Source organism: Colletes gigas, unplaced genomic scaffold (genome assembly GCF_013123115.1).
Source record: "Colletes gigas isolate AHSC1104 unplaced genomic scaffold, ASM1312311v1 Colletes_gigas_Sc00025, whole genome shotgun sequence".
NCBI lineage: Eukaryota > Metazoa > Arthropoda > Insecta > Hymenoptera > Colletidae > Colletes > Colletes gigas.
Window position 1 is genome coordinate 2,483,837 of NW_025106654.1, and position 22,509 is coordinate 2,506,345.

Genomic DNA, 22,509 nt, shown 5'->3' on the forward strand with positions numbered 1-22,509 from the left:
TTAAATAATAATTACATATCAATGAATCCTACGAATTTGATCATTCTTATACGAAATAAATTTATATAAATCAATATTCATACGTAGTTTAATACGAAAATGGCAATCACGTCAGACATTATGTTTCTTATTGCAAGCTGACATATAAACTAAGTTATTTTCACAGAAAAATGATATATCTGAACACAGAGCAATAATCAGAACTTGACACATCTATCAATTATAAATTATGTACATGGCATATATATACATACATGTACATACATGTGTGCAATTAACAGAAATCGGTTAATAAAGAATGAAAAGGTAATGAAAATAGTTAGGTACCTTAAAGTATTAATTCGTACAACATAATATATTCAAGTTTAATTATTTTTTTTATCAATATAGTGCCGTAATACATGTTTTGTTACAAAACTGGCAGATAAATTACGTGAGTCACCAATCAAGATGTACGATCCAAATATGGAAGAAACCATCGCCCATAGCGACTGCATTTTCGTCAAAATTGCCTACATTATTTCACGTTGTAGTCGAGTTATTACGATTAAAAATTAATTCGTTTTGATATTAATTTCGTGAGAGATAATGAATGAATATGTTGCGTTAATGTCAATGAAATAAGCGATTATGTCGTTATTATTGGGACTATATTTTCCGTATAAGGTCCGTACGTTCAGTCGTTCGTGGGTACTGCGGTCGAAAAAACACCAATCACGAAAGGGAATGAGGCCATCGACGACCAATCAGAACGCGTTGAAGAAGCCGATTACCGAGGGTATAAATACCCGTTGCAACGTCCTTAGAAGCATTCTGTCTGTGAAACTTGGGTGGAAACGTTATAGTTGTTAGCGAAAGCTCCATTACTTGCTTTAGCCAACTGTCGACGCCTTCTCATCCATTTATATTTTATTTTTTACGAATTTTGACGCTTCACTTTACAATACAAAATGGTAAGTTTTTTATTTTCTTTATCGATATTGGATGTAAAGATAAAAAAGTAATATCAGCGTAGGAACAAGCAGCCATTTTGTAACGGTTAAGTGCCGGCCGGCTTCCTATATTAGTTACATATATTATATATTTTTAAACATTTTTTTAACTTAATTATTTAATTACGATAATTCTAACTTTATTCATTTATATAATTTTTATATTTTATTCGTACGATGATTTAAATAATTTAATAGCTTCAAGTTTTATCCTCATAAATTAATAATTTTGTTTCGAATGGATTTAATAGATTTTATAATTTTATTTTAGCGTGAGTGTATCTCGGTTCACGTTGGACAAGCTGGAGTACAGATTGGTAATGCGTGTTGGGAATTATATTGCCTGGAACATGGCATCCAGCCTGATGGTCAAATGCCATCTGACAAAACTATTGGCGGAGGTGATGACAGTTTCAACACCTTCTTCAGTGAGACAGGCGCAGGAAAACATGTACCTAGGGCAGTCTTCATTGATTTGGAACCTACAGTCGTTGGTAAATATTTTTGATTTCATTTGTAACTTTAGTTATATCAAATTTAAATGATAATATATGAAATTTAATCAAAACATTTTTTATTTTTTAGACGAAGTACGCACTGGTACTTATCGTCAGCTATTCCATCCGGAACAGTTGATCACCGGCAAAGAAGACGCGGCAAATAACTATGCTCGCGGTCATTACACGATTGGAAAAGAAATTGTTGATCTCGTGTTGGATCGAATTCGTAAATTGGCTGATCAATGTACTGGCCTTCAAGGTTTCCTCATTTTTCACTCGTTCGGAGGTGGTACTGGTTCTGGATTCACTTCCCTTTTAATGGAACGTCTTTCCGTTGATTATGGCAAAAAATCCAAATTGGAATTCGCTATTTATCCTGCCCCACAAGTCTCTACCGCGGTTGTAGAACCGTACAATTCAATTCTCACCACGCATACCACGCTTGAACATTCCGACTGCGCATTTATGGTTGACAACGAAGCCATTTACGATATTTGTCGTCGTAATCTAGATATCGAAAGACCTACTTACACGAATTTGAACAGACTGATCGGCCAAATTGTGTCCTCCATTACAGCTTCTCTGCGATTCGACGGTGCTCTTAACGTCGATCTGACTGAATTCCAAACTAATTTAGTTCCTTATCCCAGAATTCACTTCCCATTGGTAACGTATGCACCAGTCATTTCAGCGGAGAAGGCATATCACGAACAGCTCTCTGTATCAGAGATTACGAACGCGTGTTTCGAGCCAGCTAACCAGATGGTGAAGTGCGATCCGCGTCACGGGAAATACATGGCTTGTTGTATGTTGTACAGAGGCGATGTGGTACCAAAGGACGTAAACGCGGCAATCGCCACTATTAAAACCAAACGCACCATTCAGTTTGTTGATTGGTGTCCCACTGGATTCAAAGTTGGCATTAATTACCAGCCTCCGACCGTGGTGCCCGGTGGTGATCTTGCAAAGGTGCAACGTGCTGTTTGCATGTTGTCAAACACTACGGCTATTGCAGAGGCCTGGGCTCGTCTCGATCACAAATTTGATTTGATGTATGCCAAACGAGCATTCGTCCACTGGTATGTTGGCGAGGGTATGGAAGAAGGTGAATTCTCTGAAGCTCGTGAAGATCTTGCTGCTCTCGAGAAAGATTACGAAGAAGTTGGAATGGATTCTGCTGAAGGTGAAGGAGAGGGTGCTGAAGAATATTAAATGACTTTTTGATACACCCTTTTTTTCCAATAAAGAAAGTGAATTTCTATCAATAACACATTCGTAAATTTAATACATGCGAAACCTTTCTATAAGATAATTATTTATTAATTTGCTATAGAGTATAGATTACAATATTTATAATTTTATATCGTAGTTCAAAACAATCGGATGAAATATATTCTGTTTGCGATTTATGACTATAATTACCATATAATCGGAATTATAAATCGGTAAACTTGAATAATTATTGTGCAATTACTTGGTAATCATAACCTTAAATCATTAATCGTACTACATTTTTCGTAGATACAATATACGGTTCGATACGGTTCAAAATCGCATATTCATATTTTATACTGTTCAAGAATTAGCTCATTTCTTGGCCGCCACGACGGGCACGCTTTGTGCTAGAGAGAATCGCTGCCGCTCCCACTGCGCGATGCGTCAAAACCAATTTTGGGCGCACGCGTCGATTTTCTGCGTGCCGGTCGAAACCTCGTGACGGCCAAGAACGCGGCCCATCTTGTTCAAACCGGCCATTTTCAAACATATACAAATTTTTTACGAAAGAATAGATTACTTTAAGAAAACAGTTTACAAAATAATGCTCTAAACTTTGCATGGTATTTATATAATAAACTTAACGAAAATATACATACATTCTTTTTTGTACAGGCACAAACACTTATAAATATACGAGACGTTAAAAAATTACAGGATTTCTAGAAAGAATTATACAATTAGAGGTCGATTCCAATGGAAATGTTTCACTTTTTTTGCACTGCAAAAATGAGTAAAAAATGAACATATTCGTTCGAAAATTAACAATGGCTGCTAAATTTCTGAATGTATTATTACTGTTTTGTTTATTTCAATTTTATATTACAAACTCCTGATGTTAATTGTCGTCTTCCGACTCGTAATTCAAATTATATGGAAATTCAAAGAAATTGTTATCTTCTTCAATTTCTTCCTCATGTAATATTCCGTAATGTAACATGTTATAACATTTCGAACCCATATCTAGAAAATGTTCGTATGGCGCTTCACGGTTAAGAATATCACCGCATAACCAACAAAAGAACGTGTTACAATGCCAGCATACCATTTTGTTGCAACCATCTAATTTCTGAAAAGTCAGTAAGTGCATCTCAACATAACTTTGTGTTAATCAACAATTCATTGTGTAAAATATAAATATGCTGAATGAGGTATTTAAAACAGACCACCGGAATAATTTACTGAAGAAGGATTTTGTATAATTATTGAATTATGCCATTTTTAATATCATAATGAATGAATAGAACTTTGTCCTAGAGGATTTGGCCACAGCTTGGATGATGATCAATTTTTAATTAGTCCCTCTTAAATTTTATTTTCGCCGGTTTTAAATACTTCACTCTCTATGCAAACATAAACAGTTTATAATACCTCGATAGCAGCATTACATTTAGGACACTTCTGACTATTACTTTTAATCCAATTCTCAGACATGGCATTGTCTACTAAAGATTGAAGCTGTTTTTTACCGTAGCGCTGTTCCATCTGAAGCTTCTTATCATTAGAGGCTTCTTGATATTCAGTTACCAACCGTTGTGTTTCAGCTACAATGTAATTTCTTTTACTTATACATATGTAGCTTAAAACTTATAAAATATATATTACATAAAAATACATGTACAGTATATTTCACAATTTATGGATAAGATAAAGGGTTTTAAAACAGTATTAGTCAAATTTACATACATCAGAAGATTAACATACCAGAGTAGACTTTACATGGTTCTATACCATGGTACACCATTTTGCAGTAAATGCAAAATGCGTATTGACACACTGGACAATTTGCCATTTGTTCATTTAGTTCACGAGTAACTGGATATTGACAACTACGTCTTGGACAATATACTATATCCATCATAGTATTTAATGTGACACTCAGTAGTATAGAATCATATTTTGCAAATAAGTCTGTACTTACTAGATCTTTTATCTGAAAATTTTGATAAAACTCTAAATACAATTGTACTAAACTAACAAATGATGGTAAGCATAAAGTATTTAATTGAACTTTAATTCTGCAAATAAAAGAATGAAGGAAAGAGATTACCTGAGCAGGAGTTGTTTCGGAAGTACATTTTTCATCAGGACAACAGATATTTCGTACATTTCCATCTTTGATCTTTACCCTGAGGTAACTCCTTATACATTCCTTACAAAATACGTGAGAACATGGCAAAAACTGTGTACATTGTTTTCCCATTATATCCACAAAACATATCTTACAAGTGTAGAAGCTTTTCTGGAATTCAATGTGTTCGCGTTCTTCACTGTAATCAATCAATGCTTGAATAGGATTCCTATCAATGGGGCAATCTAAAATAGCTCGCTTATCATAGCATTTGTGTACAACATTCTTTTTACTCAAATATTGAGTTTTATTTAGAGTTTTCACTTCCTTCTTTGTATTCTCGATAACACATAGTTTCTCTACATCTATTATTTCATTTTCCTGAATGACTTGTTTCTTTTCCAAAGTCTTCTTATAACGTGTATACGCATGATTTATATTAACACTTTCTTGTATATTCAAAAATTCCAAGATCTCATCTTGTATGAAGCCTATCCATATAAACAAAATTTCTTGTCCTTTGTTTTCCTCCCAGAGATCATCTAATTTTCTACACAATTCGGCTAATAACGTGATACGCAACCATGACGAAGCCAAAGTAAATCTCGGCGGCGATATGGAAGGATAATCTTCGGGTAAAATGATGTGCAGCGTTAAAGGTGGTAAATGCGATACTTTGATCTTTTGCAAAGGTTCTTCTGGCTGTCTAGAATCCTTGTAAGTTACCGTGTAGTTCGTAGGAAGATTTATGAATATCTTGAAACTGCATTGATAAGTACCATTTTCCTCGTGGTATGAAAATTCTTCTGCATTATAAATACTTCCTAGTGCAATGATCTCGTCTGTTTGCTTTTGACTATCCATCGGCACGAAATAAGCAACTGACAGTAGAAAAAAAAAATGTGGTATTAGATTTACGGTACTAATGTCGGAAAAAAGAAATAAAACTAGATGGAAATTTTATGCGTAGTACACGTATAACTTTGTATCAGTAATATAAATTGCACATGAAAACAAATATAGTTTGTATTTGACAAATTTAGGTTAGGTGATTACGAAAAGTAACTAAAAATATTCGATTTTCTGCTTAGAATCGAGATATATGAAAAACGATGTCAACACAGTCGAGGACACGTTATTGAAAGAAAGAATTATAAATTAATGATCGGTACTTAAGAAATTATTTCATAATTACAAAGCCATATTATCTAATTCATGTTTAGAAAAAACACACGTACACTTCATAAGCCAATCTATACATATATTGATAAAAAAAGAAATTAATATTGATCAAAAACAGAGGATAGAATTACGATAAAACAGTTAAACGAAATTTTCTTCTACCTTTGGAATTTCTTTAATCCGTGAGAACCTTCGCGACAGTATAAAAATCGAAATTTTTATCTGTAACGTAAAATATAATATACTAATTTATTAATAAATATACCTAGATACTTCACATATAGAATAGAATTGAATAAACCGAAATGTTTAACGTTATTATTTCGTTATTCGTTTAATTTCATTGAAATTTTACACGCCAAACCGAATATAATTTTACAATCGATTCTTTTTTCTATTCTATCTTATAACCATAAACACGCGCGATCCGTTTAAATTTCTGTTTGCTTGCTGTTTCGAAAGACGTCATTGCACCTGTGTTATCTGGTATTAAAGACAACAAATAATTGGTAATATTTGCGTGAGACCACGTCGATCGTTCGCTGTGGTATCTACATTTTGTTTTTGTATTTTCAAAGCCATTCTTTTTTCGAAACGTTCAATATGAAGCACAACGAGAACGCTTGGAATTTCATTTTTCCGCTCTTAGTTAACCTCGCAATGTCAGTCAGTGCGTATTTTTTAACCGTACGTTTAATACCGAGGATAAAAGATATGTTTATTAAAGCTAACCTATACGGGATTGATATGAATAAAAGTGGTGGTGAAAAAGTGTAAGTGAAGTTTTGATGTCACATGATATTTTTCTTGTTCCACCTTTGCCTACAGCGGACAGCGTTCAGGTAACTTGCACATTGGAATTTTTTTACAGACCAGAGGCATTTGGTGTTGTCAGTGGATGCCTTTTTCTTATAACACTCTTTCTGTTTATTCCTATACCATTTACAAATTATATATTCAATCGTGTAAACTTCCCTTATAACGAGGTATGCAATGAATAATTTATTACATAGGACATATTTATATTAAATAAGTTAATTATGGTTAAGTCTTACAAATAAAATATGATAATTTACTAAATTTGAATTACAGTTCATGGACTTTTTGGCTGCTCTACTTTCAATATGTTGTATGCTACTTTTGGGTTTTGCTGATGATGTTTTGGATCTTCGTTGGCGGCACAAATTATTGCTACCAACTATTGCCTCCTTGCCACTTTTAATGGTGTATTACGTTAATTTCAATTCTACATTAATAATTGTGCCAAAACCCTTAAGATTTTGGTTTGGTATGTCTGTGGATCTATGGATATTTTACTATATATACATGGGGATGTTGGCAGTATTCTGCACAAATGCAATAAATATATTGGCTGGCATAAATGGTTTAGAAGTTGGACAAAGCTTAATAATTTCAATAAGCATTCTTGCTTTCAATATCATAGAACTATCAGGAGACCTTTGGAAAGCACATCAGTTCTCATTATATTTTATGCTTCCATATATAGCTACTTCATTGGGCTTACTTAAATTCAATTGGTAAGTTATACATAAATTAGGCAAACTAATGTACAGGGTATTCCACATTTTTCCATTTATACTTCATATTTTTGTTCTTTTTAAATACTTGCCATTATCTTACAGACACCAAAATATTAAACTTTGGTATCAAACCTTAAACCCATATTAACTTCAGAATCGATGAAAGATATAATGATATTTAAGTTAATTGGCAACATGATCCGTGTATCAAATTAATCTTGACCATATGTAGATCAATTAAACTTTACCTTCCAGATAGTTTACTTTTTATTACATTCTGCAAAAAGTTAAATGACTTATTAAATGTAATGAATTGGGGTATGTACAGTAGTGCCCACTTAAACGTCCGCGGTTATCTCCATCAATTCTTGGAAGCCAAGCAGCTTCGAACATCGAGCGTGTCGAACGTAACTTGACGCCGGTCGTTATCAATACATTGTATACAATATGTAGGTACATATATGGTTTCGGGTGCAAGCTATCGTATTTCACTCGCACTTATCCCCTTTCCTAATCTCCGTTGAATTCTGAGAAGTAACCATGCCCATTTAAACGTTCGCGGCCGGTCCCGAGTGCGGACACTTAAGTAGGCACTACTGTATTCGACATGCCTGATTTAAAGTCTACATTTGAATAAGAAAAACAATTACAGATTCTTGGTTTCTTTGTAACTTATACGTATAAATCATTTATTATTCACAATTCAATCAACATATTATTTTGGTATATAAATTCAGTACAATATTGTATAGTTTACATTGAATATTGAGTATGAATTAATATCACAGTCGGGTGCGATCAGTATGTCAATAATAGTCTAATTTAGCATAAAAATTTTCTACCAGCCAGTCGTACTTCCATGTATTATTAAGTATTGTTTCAGGCGCAAAATAGAGGTCCCGAGATTTAGAGACTCTTAGGAGATTAGTTTTCCCGTCTAACCACAATCCGCTTCCTATTAGGTCCTCAATGAATGGTATGTCAATAGTTTTTTTTATTTGAATTTCTTTGGATTTAACTTTATTGTGCAGACTAGTTATAATATTTGCCGGTGCCTGGCACAGATAACAATACCATCCACCATAATGATTTAAGTCTCCTATCACTAGACCTAGACTATCTCTTTCACTTAAGTCTCCTTCTAGTTGTTCCAACGTGATCGAATTCGATCGGTAAACTTCCCGCATTAATCCAATTGTACACGCACCAACCGTTATCGTTGTTTTAAGCGGATGTTGCCAAAAGAATCCATAAACGGACCATCTTAATCTAAAACCAATAGGTTGGGGCCATCCATTATATACCTTAAGGAACATTAATGCCCTGGAGTTTAATATTTGTTCCGATTCAGTCGTTACATAAATATCGTCGTCCTTTAAATTTCGTACTACAGTCTTTATTTTCTCCCAGACGTACATAGACACTACTCTTAACGGCTTGTGCACCTTTGTTGCTATATTAATATATAAAATCTTTTTCTGTTCTTGTTGCAATAAACCTTTAAGTAGCTTATGATGAAAATTATCCTCTGCATTACTGAAATCACAGATTACAAAAAGATCCACTACATTGTATAGTTCTTCTACTATCACCTCTGCAGTTGCTGAATTATATTCATTCAGAAAAAATGTATGAATAATACGTCTAGCTATCTTCCGATGTCTTAGTTTAATATTTTGTTTCGATGCCATAATTGCCCTCCAGACAACTTCTGGTTGACCACAGTCTGATCCATGCCATCCTTGAGTGCAAATGCATTTTTGGAGATCTTCTCCATTTCTCATTTTCTGATTATTCACCCCGTATTTCCAACAAATGGTACGATTGTATGTATCAAACAGCTCAAAAGTTTTGACATCTTTTAGTACTACTTCCCTGTTGATTGTCTGATAGATGGGAAACTTTATACGATCGATTTGTTGAATTTGAGATTCCTGTAACATATTGTACGAGTTAGAAGTAAATGATAAAATGTTACATATAATATTTGATAGCCGATGAAATCTTACCTGAGGCTCTTCAAATTTTACGAATGTGACAGAGGTATGTGTCGTCGATAAAGTTAACTCTGAAGGCGGAGTTGTAGCAACATAAATCATAACAATAAGAACTTGTAAGACTAACAGTGTATATAGCAAGGCTAGTTTCCCATCTAGGCGGGGCTGCATCGCACTGCCGTCTTCGCTTTAGTTTGTCAGTTGCTCATTTTATAGTCTTATAAAAATTTTATTGCGATTGCAACATTTTTGTTACGAGAGAGGCCCATCCAAAAGTGTGTATATAATCGATGTACGTGTCTACGGAACGAAGTTTTAACTTGTTGATGATACATCGTATAGTGATTAATTCAAGTTCATATGTATAATTTGTCGCTTCCACTTGTACGTAAGTTAGCTACTTTTTAAAAATCATTTTCATACTAGTAAAACAACGAAAATCACTTTACACGCGTTGAAAAAATGCGCATTACACGAGAACTGCATGTGAAAAAATTATTATATAGTTTCTCCTTCCGCATTCGTAAAGTTTCTCAAATGTTAATCGACGGATATCAAGGTTTTACGTAATTTTGTGTACAAACTCACGATATAGTCTGAGGCTAACGTTGATGTGAACGCCTTTTCGTCGTGACGTTTAAACCGGGACGTCACCGCTCCCCGGCGTGCCATTTAATTCTTAAATGGCCACGATCACTCGTTAATAAACTTCTTCAGTAAACGAAACAGCGTGTCTTCTAGCCGACCTTCGACGTTTTGCTACTTGTAAAATTGGTTTCCGCATAATGCCACATATTTTCAACTCTCCACAGCGAGTCCGATCCTTAGCTCGTACATGTCCGCCGCCGATCTATCGAAATCCTTTCGCCTTCTTAGGCTGTCTCCCTGAGAGCGGACGAGCTGAAAAACCACGCCCGAATGCTTCTCCCACACACTCTTTTACTGAATCGTCGGCAAGCGCGATCGCGGATCCTTCTAAGGCGCACGCGTTTCATACCGCCCTAACTCATTTGTTATGAGCGCCATAATTCTCATATAATACAGTGCGGTGTATAACTATAGCAATGCCTGAGAGCGGACAGACTATACATATACAGCGAGTCACAAAAATCATTGACACAAGTGTATATGTATATGAAATTTTGTAAAAACAATAAACGCAAAACACCGTTTCATGAGAAACAGTCCAGTGTGACTTACACCACTATGATTCCCAACCAGTCATATGCCAAGCAGACCTGACTAGGTACTTACTTGTGGTCTACGGGCCCTTTCCTCCTACTTGATCGCTGATTTTCGTAACACAGCCACATGCATCCTTATCACGCTCAAACTTTGCACACACACCGTTATTCTCGCCGTTTGCATTCTTGATAGTGGGGAAATCGCTGAAGGGGAAGTTGTGTAGCCCGCGGCGGGGAAGTTCGTCAAACCTGTTCTAAGATACGGTACAATTTTGTCCAACTTCAACAGCATATACAAAATGCATTTGAAAACCTACGATTAAAACGCATTATTGAGCGTTCCTACGTTCATAATTAGACGAGTATAACTTTGTTTTGAATAAAAAAACTACAAAACAATGATAGGCATTTAAAAAAAAATATGTAATTATTCGTTGTTCAAGGTACCCAGCACAGATATTTGTAGGTGATACGTTTTGTTATTTATCTGGAATGACGTTTGCTGTTGTTGGCATTATCGGACACTTTAGCAAGACAACTTTACTATTTTTCATTCCACAAATAATTAATTTCCTTTATAGCGTACCGCAATTATTTCACTTTGTTCCCTGCCCTAGACACAGATTACCGAAGTAAGTATTGTAATAAACAGTTTTTTTTTTAAACCGATGTTCAAATCGGTTTATGGGCACGTTTGTTTACAGATACAATAAAGAAATAGACAAATTGGAAATCAGCAGTACATCATTTAATAAAAAAGATATTGGTGTTATTGGTATGAGAATACATTTTAAAAATTTTATATATTTTTTAAAGTTAATTTCTTTGTATTTTCTATTTATTAATTTATTAGCGCGTGAACTTTCTTTTAGGTAAACTCGTAACGTGGATATTTAGAAAATTATATATCGTAAATTGGCGAGAAGACGAGAGAGGCGTTGTTACTTGCAATAATTTCACTTTGATTAATTTCGTATTAATTAAAACTGGCCCAATTAAAGAATCTACGCTCACATGCATCTTATTGTTAATTCAGGTAAGGCTTCGAAAATTGTAGGATAATTCAGAAAAAATTAACATTCGATGGTTCCTTATGTAAGAATTTTTAAAATACCATTAATGTTGTAGATTATTTGCAGTTTATTGGCATTCGTCATAAGGTACCCTCTTGCTTCGATATTTTATGATGTTTGAGAAGGCACATGTTTAAAACCAGGGTATATAAATACATATATATGTATATATCATCATCTTATAAAACTGTATCATCGTTTCATAATAAGACAATATGTTGGCCATCAGATTTTTTTTTATATAAGAATTTTTTTATACATATATAAGTACTTTCAAGGTGACGCATTTATTATTAATGTAATTGTACATTTAATAATCGTTGCAAGCAGTGTAAATAGTATTGTACTTTTCTCAGGAAATAAATATGTTCCTTTCCAGTTTACCAGTCATATTGGCCTACAGTTATAGATGTCATGATACTGAGTATCAGGTTGTAATATAATAAAATAAAATATGTAATAATACAACAATAATATTAATGTTGACATACATGAATTTTACATGGATCAATTAAAAATGTTTTATATGTTTTATCTACAAAGTACAATATTATCTCGTTGTAAGTCGTCTGTTCGATAAGAGCAACTTATAACGAAACAGCTCTCTATTTTACGGGCTTTGTTACTTGCCCGGATGAACGTAGTAGGTTGCACAAACCAAAGGCAAAATTGGGCAAATTTGATTCACAAATAACAATACGAATACAAATTTTAGATTGATTCACAACATAGGTAAATAATAAATGTTGCAAATAGGATTTTCATGATCATGATCTTTGTAGAAGTACATGTTAATACAAATTTGTAACGTTGAATAATTAAATCGACAACAGGCGTCATATCGCTGTACCTTATATCTAACAAAAATAAAACAAGTATTATATAAATGCAATTGTCAGAAGTTTTGTCTGGTTAAATTTACTCTAGAAAATATCGAAACGAAGAAACAGTCGTAAAATAATGACAACCGGTTGTAAACATATACTTTAAATTTCTTTAACAAATGAAGCAAGACTTTTAAATTCAACTAAATAAAATATATATGTATACAACTGTGAGAACAATTCACAAGCGTGATATTATGAAATTTCTATTAAAATCTTATATAAAATTTCATTCTTTACTTCTGGTAACTATACATATCTTTTATTTGAAATTTTGACTTTAATCGATACAGCTTTTATGAAAATTTATGAAACAGTCCGTATATTTAATAATGTTTCAAAACCTTTTTCTTTTAATGCAAGTTGCGTTTTTGTGACGTCTATTAAGCTGAACATGTGTATAAGCTCCGTATTGGTACGGCAGAGCGCCAACGCCTTGTTGAATAATGGTATTGCTTCTTCTAGATTTCCTCTGTAAGTACAAAATTTAAATTTACAGATAACACAAATTTTCAAATAAATATATACATTTTAAAAGTATTAACTTGCCTCTGAGCTTCAATCGTTGCTAAGGCTTCATATCCAAATTCACATTTATCATCTAATTGTATAGCTTTATTGATATATTCAATACCTTTATTCACATCACCTTTCCATTTCAATTGTAACCAACCTCTATGTACATAGATTAGAGCATCATTAGGATCTATCTCCATTGCTGTAGCAAAATAAGTATCTGCTTTATAATATTCTTCTTTTTCTGATAATATCTGCATTAGGAAAATATGTATTAAATTTATAGTTATTGTTATATTTATATTAATAAGTATAAAGTGTAATATATTTATTTATACCTGTGCAAATAGAATGTAACAGTCGATGCAGTTTGGGAATTTTTCAAACGCCTTTTCAAAATCATTCAAAGCATCTACTACCATTCCCATGTCTTTCTTCATCATGCCATAATGATAGTCTGTATAGCATTTTTGTACATATGCCACCCCAAAATTGGGATTAAGTTCAACAGCTTTTTTAAAGTTTTCTCTGGCTTCCTCAATATTATCTGTACGCATATTTACCTGCAATCGTATCATGATTTTGTATAATTAATTTTTATATATAATGTCGCATATAAACTTATCGATAATAATCGATTACCTGTCCTTTGAGCGAGTAAATATCGCTACAATCAGGATTGAGTTCGACGGCCAAATCAAAATCGGACAAACTTATCTCAGGACGTTCTACCTGCATATACAAACTACCACGTTTTATTAAGGCATTTACTTTAATGTCCTTTGAAACATTGTCGCTGTTTATAATTGTTCCAAAATCTTCGATCGCAGCGTCATACTGCGCTTGTAAAAGGTAAAACGTAGCTCGTAGAAGTAACGCTTGCATTTTGTGTGGCAATGTATCTGGATCGGAACTATCGATCTCTTCTGTACAAAGTGGTATTACGTCGTCATATTTTTGCTCCTTTACACATTTTAAAATTTTTGCGAAACTCCTAAAAATCAAATGGTTGTGAGAGGTCGATAATGAAAAAATATAAATTATTATAAAACTCTGAATAATAATAACAAATAATACATATTTTGTAATGCTTACGGAGATATATTACTGTTGTCGTCGTCGTCGTTTTGAAGCATTGTAAAAACAGGATCATAATGGAAACTATTAATATAATTTTTAATGAAATGTTTACTAGGCATTATATGCTTCATATGTGACGAATATTGAATCGCGTGCTTTTTACCTGAAAAGAAGTTCGAAAAGTTTCATATTTATACTTAGAATTTTATATTTATTTTAATGATAAATTTATTATTTAATACATAGTGTACCTAATTGTTCCAAGAGCCTGTCTGCCATTACCACCGCCGTCTTGTTAGTGAAGGCTCCCACAAAACAAGCAGCTGTGACATCCTCTAAAGCTGCTTCTAAATCATTATAGTGTTCCAATGCTCGTGCTCTACGTAATAATGCTTTTGCATACCTTGGTTTTAATTCTAAAGCTTTTGTGCAATCTGCTTTCACTCCACTGTACTTTTTCTGTAACATACCATTATAATTATAACAATTGTATAATTATCAATTAATAATAAAAACAATATTACCAGTTGTTCATAGGCAGCAGCTCTGTTTTGGTAAAATGTAGCTAAATCATCAGTGTTCTCCACAGGACAGGTATCGATTGCATTATTGTACTGCACTATTGCTTCGTCGTATCTTCCAGTATTGAAATAATCGTTTCCTTTGTTTTTAAATCGTTGAGCTTTCTCCAATGGTGACTATGATATATAATACATTCACTTTTGATACGTGGTATTTTTGTAGTTACAGACGTATAATATAGAAATCATTTCAGATTCCAATCTATTGTAATTTAATACATAAAAAAAAAGAAAAACTAAATTACAGTACAATTACAGTATCTAGTAAACAGTGGCTGATGAAAGTATTCAAACCCTTAAACTTATAATTTTCAGAAAAGCCTTATTACCTCTTGCTACATATAGATATAGACATCATATTGTTTTAAACACATCGGTTTAACGTATACGTTTGGTGTGTTAATAATCACAAATCTAAGAGTTCGGATACTTTCGTTGACCATTGTACTTTGAAAATATTCGAAATCTAGATTATAAGTAGGTATCTGCACTAATCGATTTATCGTTCGGAATACGATAAAAATATTTCTAACCTCAATTTCAAAATTGGTTGCAGTATTCGGTGGACAATCAACATCGATAGAGATTTGTTTGTCAGCAGCCGATGTACCATTTTCCTTTGAGTTGCTTTTCAATTTACCACGATTAGGTTTCGATACTGGCTTATTGGCGTTCTTGTAATATATATAACCGAGGCCCAAGGCAACCGGCGCACCAACAGCTAGTGCGAGTTGCCATTTTGACAACGGACTGCCGGTTATGCTGGCTGCTCCACTTACACCCGTCATTTTTTACAAATACTTCACTGTTTCTGCGAGATACGAGCTACGTTCTTCCCGTGATTTTCTTCAAATCTTACTGACACGGAAATAAACAGTAAGAACTAACGTGAAGTCCAGTAACCACGCCAGCATATCACCGCGGTCACTTGCAGACGAATCCCCAAAGAAGCTGATGCATAGATGTGTCGCAGAGGTGCCAGAAAAGCACCGTCGGGTGCAAACTCACACATGCCGGATACGCGTACGTGAGCTCGTGGAGTTTCGGAAAGTCGACAAAGGCAAACTGACGCATGCCCTCTTTCTCGATTCTCCGAAACTGCCCGAAGTAATTTCGGACGCCTCGTGGGAGTCGAGAGAGAAAGGCTCACATTTGCCTTCTCGCTCTAACAACTGAAATCCGACCTCCCGTCAACGGCATACGAATCGTATTCAGTTGTTAAGAGCGAGAAGGCAAATGTGAGCCTTTCTCTCTCGACTCCCACGAGGCGTCCGAAATTACTTCGGGCAGTTTCGGAGAATCGAGAAAGAGGGCATGCGTCAGTTTGCCTTTGTCGACTTTCCGAAACTCCACGAGCTCACGTACGCGTATCCGGCATGTGTGAGTAGGGCACCCGATGGTGCATTTCTAGCATCTCTGGATGTGTGGCGTCGCAGTGTCGGCAGAGTGCGGCGCGGTTTTCCGATTGGGCGGTGATGGCGTTGCCACATGCGGATCTAGGGAGGCGATCGCCACGCCGTCCTAGAAAACAACGATGGCTGGTGCCGCGCGGGGACTGGGGAGCCCCGGGCTTGGCGTTCGAGCAGCGGTACAAAAACCAACACGTGTAGCGATCCGCCGAAAAGAAGGAAAGATCAGGGATTTGTGCAATAAACGCAGAAAGTAAAGATCCACAGGAATCGCAATCTAACTGTACTGGAATTCATGCATTCCAAAGATGCATTTAGTATGAATTTTCTCCGTTACGCAAATGGCGCTGAACTAGATTAACAGTCACGACTCATGAGTCATGACTCACGAGAAAAAAGTATAGTTGGGTAAAACATTCATATGTTTCAAAATACGCGATAAAATCTAATAATGAATGATTTCTTCAGATGAAATAAGTTGAAAATATAGAAACAAATTTTCAGGACGAGTCTCCGTTTTTGAAAAACTTGGGTTAGCGTACAATATTGTTAAAATAAATCTTAAATATTTGGGTATCATCAATCAAAGAGATTACCATTACTGATACAATATTGGCTTTAAATCTTTGATATCGATTATGTTTATTAGATTTATTAACAGAAAATTGCCAAAGTAAATACATACGCCGTCTAATATTCGCGCCTCTTTTAGCGCATGTACGAAACTTTCCTTGAAAAATGGCAACGGTCTGTCAACAGGAGCGAAGTATTGTCCACAGTGATATCTATAGATCATTGAATTTCAAAGAGAACGCAAAGCGCGAGAAATGTCATGAAAGCGATGAAATCCGTAAAAGAATGCTAAGTGATCGAAAACGTTTATTACATTGTAGAAAATTGTAACGTACATGTAACATTCGTTATTTAACACATCTCTATAAGAGTGTGACGTTTACCAAAATGGCACTACAAGAAGATGAAAACACCTGGTGAGCTGATTTAAAAATTTTTTCGTATCTTTTTAAACCGAGGTGAAATCATTTTACTACCCGTGAATTTTGATTATTCTTATTCCATCAGCTCTACATTTCAACTAGTTTTCTCCTAATTTAAGTTCAAATTACTACGGTATTGTACCACCACCAGTTTCCTCGAATATTAGAAAATATTAGCGTACTAAAAATAAGCAAACATACATATTATTGCGTGCAAATTTGATGTATCGTTCTGTTTCTTAAATGTTATCTTAATCTATTTTTGGTTGGCAAAAACATGCAACTGACGTTTTCAGAGAAGTTAATTAATATTTGTTCTGAGCGTATGTTTACAGATAATTACTTTATGCAAATATTATTTTGAAGGAAAGCCAACATGAAATTAATCATTGTTAATTATATTAATCCTTTGCAGATGATGTCTGCATATATTGAACATCATACTTTTGCTTTTTAATTCTTTAGAAAATTTCTTTAGAATCTTGTTGCCATAAATGAACACAAATTAATTTAATTAAATAATATTTGTGCAGTGAATACAGTAATTTTTAGATGCATATTACTTTTTTGTGTTTTCATAATATTTGTGTCCCAAAATGTCTATCCATAGAAAGTTAAACAGATACAAACTGTATGATGAAATTAAAAAAGTTAAAAGTATATAAGATAATTTTTACATTGGTAGTCCTAAAAGTAGCTGACTCCATAGTCATTACAATGTTTCAGAAGTTGTAACTTGCTTAATGAATCGTTATAGTGATATCAAAGGTTATTGCTATGGTATTGGTTACTTTTGGGACATTCGACAGAAGAATCATTCCATATTAAATCTGATGAATTACTATTTTACTATAAGAAGTTAAATCTATTAGGATTCTGGAGCTGGAAGCAGCTCTTCTCGATACTGAACCACCATCTGCATCCGATATATATGCAATTTGCAAGGGACAATCGGTTCCTACGAATTTAAGGTCTGATGTATGGCAGGCCTGTTTAGATGTTATGGATCGGGGTAATCAATTAAATAATTTTAATGAAGTCTTTGATTTACCTGAACAGAATATTATTCGTGATGATTGTCAACAATTAGTTGGTAAGTTGAAATATTTTATCTTTAATTGATGCAATGATTCATGTACGAAACTGGTTTATGAAAATATTATAATTGTACTATGTTTGTTGCAGCAAAGTTAGGAAATGATGACGAAGATAAAGTTTCCGTTGTTTCTGATTTAGAGTCTATTTTAACATTTTATTGTAAAAGTAAAGAGAAAGAATATAAAAGAGGAAATGGATGGATAGAGTTGCTGGGTCCTTTAATAGCTTTAAAACTTCCGCGTAGTGAAACATATAATTTATTTGAAGCGATAATAGATATTTATATTCCTAGGTACAATATTTCATGCTTAAGATTATTTTAATAGGAACGAATGTATTAATGTCGTCTTAATGCAGTTATTTTTTTTGTATACTTCTAGAGGTGAAACATACAGTTCTGTACTAAGATTACTATTACTTTACCATGAACCAGAATTATGTTCTTTTTTGGATACAAAAAGAGTATCTCCTGATCAATATACAAAAGGATGGGTGACTACTCTTTTCGCTGGCGTTTGTTCGCTACCGGCTGTTTGCACGATGTGGGATTTATACTTTATGCAAGTCGACCCGTTTTTTATGTTATTTCTGTCGCTTATCATGGTAATAAATGCTAGGTAAGAAGTATGAAATTTACACTTAGATATTTTACTTCCATAGATATATATTTTTTTTATAAAATTTACAAAACTTACTGTTCTGTGCAGGGAGCAAATTTTAAGTATGAAAGATAATGATAAGCAGAGTATAATCGATGCAATAGCTGCTATGCCTTCGGCCGTGGAAGCAGAAGACGTAACAGATTTTTGCTCATTAGCACAATATTATGCAATGAAGACACCGTCGTCTTTTAAACAGGACTTAGATCCTATTATGTTCGGGGAGAGTTTTGACGAAAAATATATATCGCATGCGCTCTGTTTGCCTGTATCAGCTCAAGAATTGGTTGAAAATTCTATTGAAACTCCATCCGCATCTAGCACTTCCGTTGAATCGGTTAGATTTTTTCTAGTGGATTGTAGACCAGCGGAGCAGTACAATGCAGGACATCTGCCCACTGCATTTCATCTAGATTGTAATTTAGTATGTTTCGTGTTTCCTTTTTTTTTTTTTTTTTCGATTTTGTGGTAATATTTTATTAAATTCTGAAAATAAAATTTCAGATGCTTCAAGAACCTGCTGCTTTTGCTACAGCGGTGCAAGGATTGTTGCAGGCACAACGACAAGCACTAGCTGTTGGATCACAAGCCGGGGGTGAACATCTTTGTTTCTTAGGAAGTGGTAGGCAAGAAGAAGATCGTTATACACATATGGTGGTTGCATCGTTTTTACAAAAGCATACCCAATATGTTAGCATGGTTACGGCGGGATATCAAGGTAAGAGAGAATTGTATTTGAGGTTATAAAATTAATAGAAATCGATCGTATCGTTTTGAACGGTATTTGTATTTTGTTTCAGCTATACACGAATATTTCGGCGATGAGGTTGTTTCTAGTCTCGTTGATCATAATTCACAACATTGTTTAGTATGCAATGCTAATATATCTGAAACAAATTCTAACGAAACAAGTCCTGCTAAAGTCAAGAATAATAATTCCGACTTCTTGGGAAAGATTAAGAAAGTGAAAGGAAAGTTATTTGATTATATTGTTAATCCATCAGCAAGTGTTCATAATAACGTGGATAATAGAAATGGCAAAGACTTAGAATACGTTAAACGGCAAAAGAAAATGGGCCCTGTATTTAGCATAGACGACGATCAGGAATTAGGTATATCTTATTTTATATTTTTTCAATTGTTAAATACACGAGTCTAAAATAAATTAGTTGTTCGAGCGATAAAATATTTTAACGTATCGACCAAGCACACTGATGTATTGTATGCGTATGTTGTGTTGTAGATATGACAATGACAAATAATGAAAGCGAAGAACCCATTGAAGTAGTATCTATTCAACATTGGATGAAGGATCCAAAGTTATTACATTCCTTTAAATGTCAAGAAGTGAAAGTTAACGGAGATCTCTGTGATAGGTGAATAATTTAGTAAAATTGAAACATATTGAATTGAAATAAATAAAAGCAGAGATGTACATTTTTAATTAATGTTTTCAGTGTACTTTTGGTTACCGATACTCACCTCGTGGTGCTCCGGGAAATACCAGAAAGGAAAGGCGCGGCACATGTAATTGTCAAACGTCCATTAACAAGTATTGTTAAAATAACATCTAAGAAGCAACAGTCGGATTTGATCACGTTTAAATACGGTACAACACAATATTACGATACAGTAATTTCAGATATGGATAAATTTCTTATTCCTAATGCAAGCGAGGCTACTAAATTGATCACTCAACAGATTTTGAAACAATTAAAAACATTAAATTCATCTTAATAAGCTTTATAATATGTACAATGGTTTAGGTACGATGTGTACAGATGCGATAAGATTGAATTTATTTTAGAAAAAGTATTCTAAAGCAAATGTAAGAACGAACATTTTTATTCATTTGATTGTTTATAATGTCCTTAATTAAATGGTACTACAAATACAACGTGTAATGTTAAGATAATTACAGAGAATAGTCTATAGAAGAACAAATTTAAAAGTAACTCGAGCGTTTTATATATAAAACTGATTCACATGATGTCATTAATAATAATATAGCCAAACATGATTTGTAGCTGTATTTAACAATTTTGGTAATTTTATTAAGCCGTTACTTTCATAAATTATATTTACGCTTGCGGTTTTTCATGCACTTTTTACAGTTTTTAAAAACGTACAATTTCTATGAAAAGCATTTTTAGCATTTCTTTTATCCAATAATGTCATAATAAGCGTTAATAATTCTGAGGTAAGTTTTTCTTTCACATGTGGCTAAACGGTGGCCTTACAATAAAAAGAATAGGAAAGGTAATGGACTCTGCAAATTATTCATTGATATGAATATATATGATGGAATGTAATGTGCCATGGGATAAGGATATTGCTGATTTCTCTATATAAATATGATTCATAACGTGGTGTCGATATGTATGAACATTAAAAATTCATTCTTTTTTTGACGGGATGCATAAAAACTTCGAATCACACGCTATCACAGCATTTTCGGGATTCATTAATATGTAATATTTATACTTCATAACGAACTGATAATTGGTCCTAATGTAATATGATTCGAGAAATATTATATACATATATAAATGATTACAGACTTGCATTTTATAGTATATAGTATTGCAATACATGTCTTTATAAAATATTTACAAAAGGTACAAAATATATTGAAAAATAAACAATATCATCATTTTGCTGGCATACCTATTACACTGCCTGATTCTATTTCGAAGAATTTTAAAAATTTACGATTTACGATCTTTCAAAAATATGTGTATAATTCATACAAAAATCTGTCGTATTAAAAATATCCCTGTCTTTTTCTGATATATATATATTTAAACAATCACATGGTACAATTCTTTTTCTATTAATTACTAGAAATATACTAGTACTAGCAAATTAAAAAAATTGATGTCATAAGTTCTTGTGCACATTGTTGCACTGCCTTTTTGTATTTTCAGGCAATACTGTTTGCAATAATAGTTAATTTATATATAAATTGCCAATAGATTTTTTTACATGGTTGTAATTTCATTGGTATAGTATAAAGGAAATTATTTTTTAATGTAAATTAAACATTATTCTGTGTTTCAAATTGTAATAAATAGATAGTTTGAAACATGTTTAATAAACCTATCGAAACCTTAAATCTTGTAGATATTATCAGCATTGTTAATACTTGTAACAATAGTAAATTGTAATATATTTCATGGTATGTATAACGAATTCTGTGTATATTAGAAATTTTCTATTTAGGTGCTTCCACAATGAGTAATGAACGCAAATAGCGGGATAGTTATTAACTACAAAAATGATTAGAATTTTAAAAAATTGTAGTGTATTGTAAAGCACTTAAATACAAGTTTTCAGTTATATGTAAATAAATTTTATGTAATGCATTACGAATGCGTTTAAGTGTTTTTAAGAAATTGTAAAATAAAATATATAATTATGCAGAAGAATAATAACATTATTTAAAGTTGGTTGAAGCGACGAAGCAGATTGA

General features: G+C 33.4%; 6 protein-coding genes across 11 annotated transcripts; 3 read left to right on the plus strand and 3 right to left on the minus strand.

Annotated features, from left to right (window-relative positions):
* Nucleotides 1-819: 819 nt before the first annotated feature.
* On the plus strand, nt 820-2,760 carry LOC122401530 (tubulin alpha-1 chain-like). Its single transcript, XM_043403719.1, has 3 exons — nt 820-953; nt 1,264-1,486; nt 1,578-2,760. Exons 1-3 carry the CDS (start codon nt 951-953, stop codon nt 2,702-2,704), a joined length of 1,353 nt encoding a protein of 450 aa, XP_043259654.1. The 5' UTR covers nt 820-950; the 3' UTR covers nt 2,705-2,760.
* Nucleotides 2,761-2,893: 133 nt separating this feature from the next.
* LOC122401531 (E3 ubiquitin-protein ligase RNF14-like) lies at nt 2,894-6,343 on the minus strand. Of its 5 annotated transcripts, none has more exons than XM_043403724.1 (5): nt 6,286-6,343; nt 4,818-5,719; nt 4,472-4,700; nt 4,139-4,311; nt 2,894-3,836 (listed from the first exon to the last, which is right to left on the minus strand). In XM_043403724.1, the coding sequence occupies exons 2-5, from the start codon at nt 5,700-5,702 to the stop codon at nt 3,606-3,608; spliced, it is 1,518 nt and encodes a 505-aa protein (XP_043259659.1). In that variant the 5' UTR covers nt 5,703-5,719; nt 6,286-6,343; the 3' UTR covers nt 2,894-3,605. The 5 variants fall into 5 exon arrangements, with proteins under 5 accessions (XP_043259659.1, XP_043259656.1, XP_043259658.1 ...); XM_043403721.1 differs by having other exon boundaries at nt 6,183-6,313; XM_043403723.1 differs by lacking the exon at nt 6,286-6,343 and adding an exon at nt 6,077-6,080.
* A 166-nt stretch (nt 6,344-6,509) lies between these two features.
* Nucleotides 6,510-12,745, plus strand: LOC122401534 (UDP-N-acetylglucosamine--dolichyl-phosphate N-acetylglucosaminephosphotransferase). The gene is made up of 7 exons (XM_043403731.1): nt 6,510-6,793; nt 6,892-7,006; nt 7,113-7,558; nt 11,186-11,374; nt 11,447-11,517; nt 11,615-11,778; nt 11,871-12,745. Exons 1-7 carry the CDS (start codon nt 6,624-6,626, stop codon nt 11,934-11,936), a joined length of 1,221 nt encoding a protein of 406 aa, XP_043259666.1. The 5' UTR covers nt 6,510-6,623; the 3' UTR covers nt 11,937-12,745.
* Nucleotides 7,619-11,322, minus strand: LOC122401533 (beta-1,4-mannosyl-glycoprotein 4-beta-N-acetylglucosaminyltransferase). Of its 2 annotated transcripts, none has more exons than XM_043403728.1 (2): nt 10,147-11,322; nt 7,619-9,858 (listed from the first exon to the last, which is right to left on the minus strand). In XM_043403728.1, the coding sequence occupies exon 2, from the start codon at nt 9,727-9,729 to the stop codon at nt 8,368-8,370; it is 1,362 nt and encodes a 453-aa protein (XP_043259663.1). In that variant the 5' UTR covers nt 9,730-9,858; nt 10,147-11,322; the 3' UTR covers nt 7,619-8,367. The 2 variants fall into 2 exon arrangements, with proteins under 2 accessions (XP_043259663.1, XP_043259664.1); XM_043403729.1 differs by having other exon boundaries at nt 8,145-9,495; nt 9,571-11,321.
* Nucleotides 12,746-12,870: 125 nt separating the features above from the next.
* Nucleotides 12,871-15,804, minus strand: LOC122401532 (mitochondrial import receptor subunit TOM70). The gene is made up of 8 exons (XM_043403727.1): nt 15,410-15,804; nt 14,820-14,993; nt 14,547-14,754; nt 14,311-14,458; nt 13,858-14,209; nt 13,554-13,778; nt 13,249-13,469; nt 12,871-13,171 (listed from the first exon to the last, which is right to left on the minus strand). The coding sequence occupies exons 1-8, from the start codon at nt 15,662-15,664 to the stop codon at nt 13,006-13,008; spliced, it is 1,749 nt and encodes a 582-aa protein (XP_043259662.1). The 5' UTR covers nt 15,665-15,804; the 3' UTR covers nt 12,871-13,005.
* A 1,229-nt stretch (nt 15,805-17,033) lies between these two features.
* Nucleotides 17,034-22,288, plus strand: LOC122401440 (TBC1 domain family member 23). Its single transcript, XM_043403565.1, has 9 exons — nt 17,034-17,274; nt 18,153-18,373; nt 18,466-18,670; nt 18,759-18,995; nt 19,086-19,461; nt 19,542-19,755; nt 19,838-20,149; nt 20,281-20,413; nt 20,495-22,288. Exons 1-9 carry the CDS (start codon nt 17,246-17,248, stop codon nt 20,772-20,774), a joined length of 2,007 nt encoding a protein of 668 aa, XP_043259500.1. The 5' UTR covers nt 17,034-17,245; the 3' UTR covers nt 20,775-22,288.
* Nucleotides 22,289-22,509: the final 221 nt, after the last annotated feature.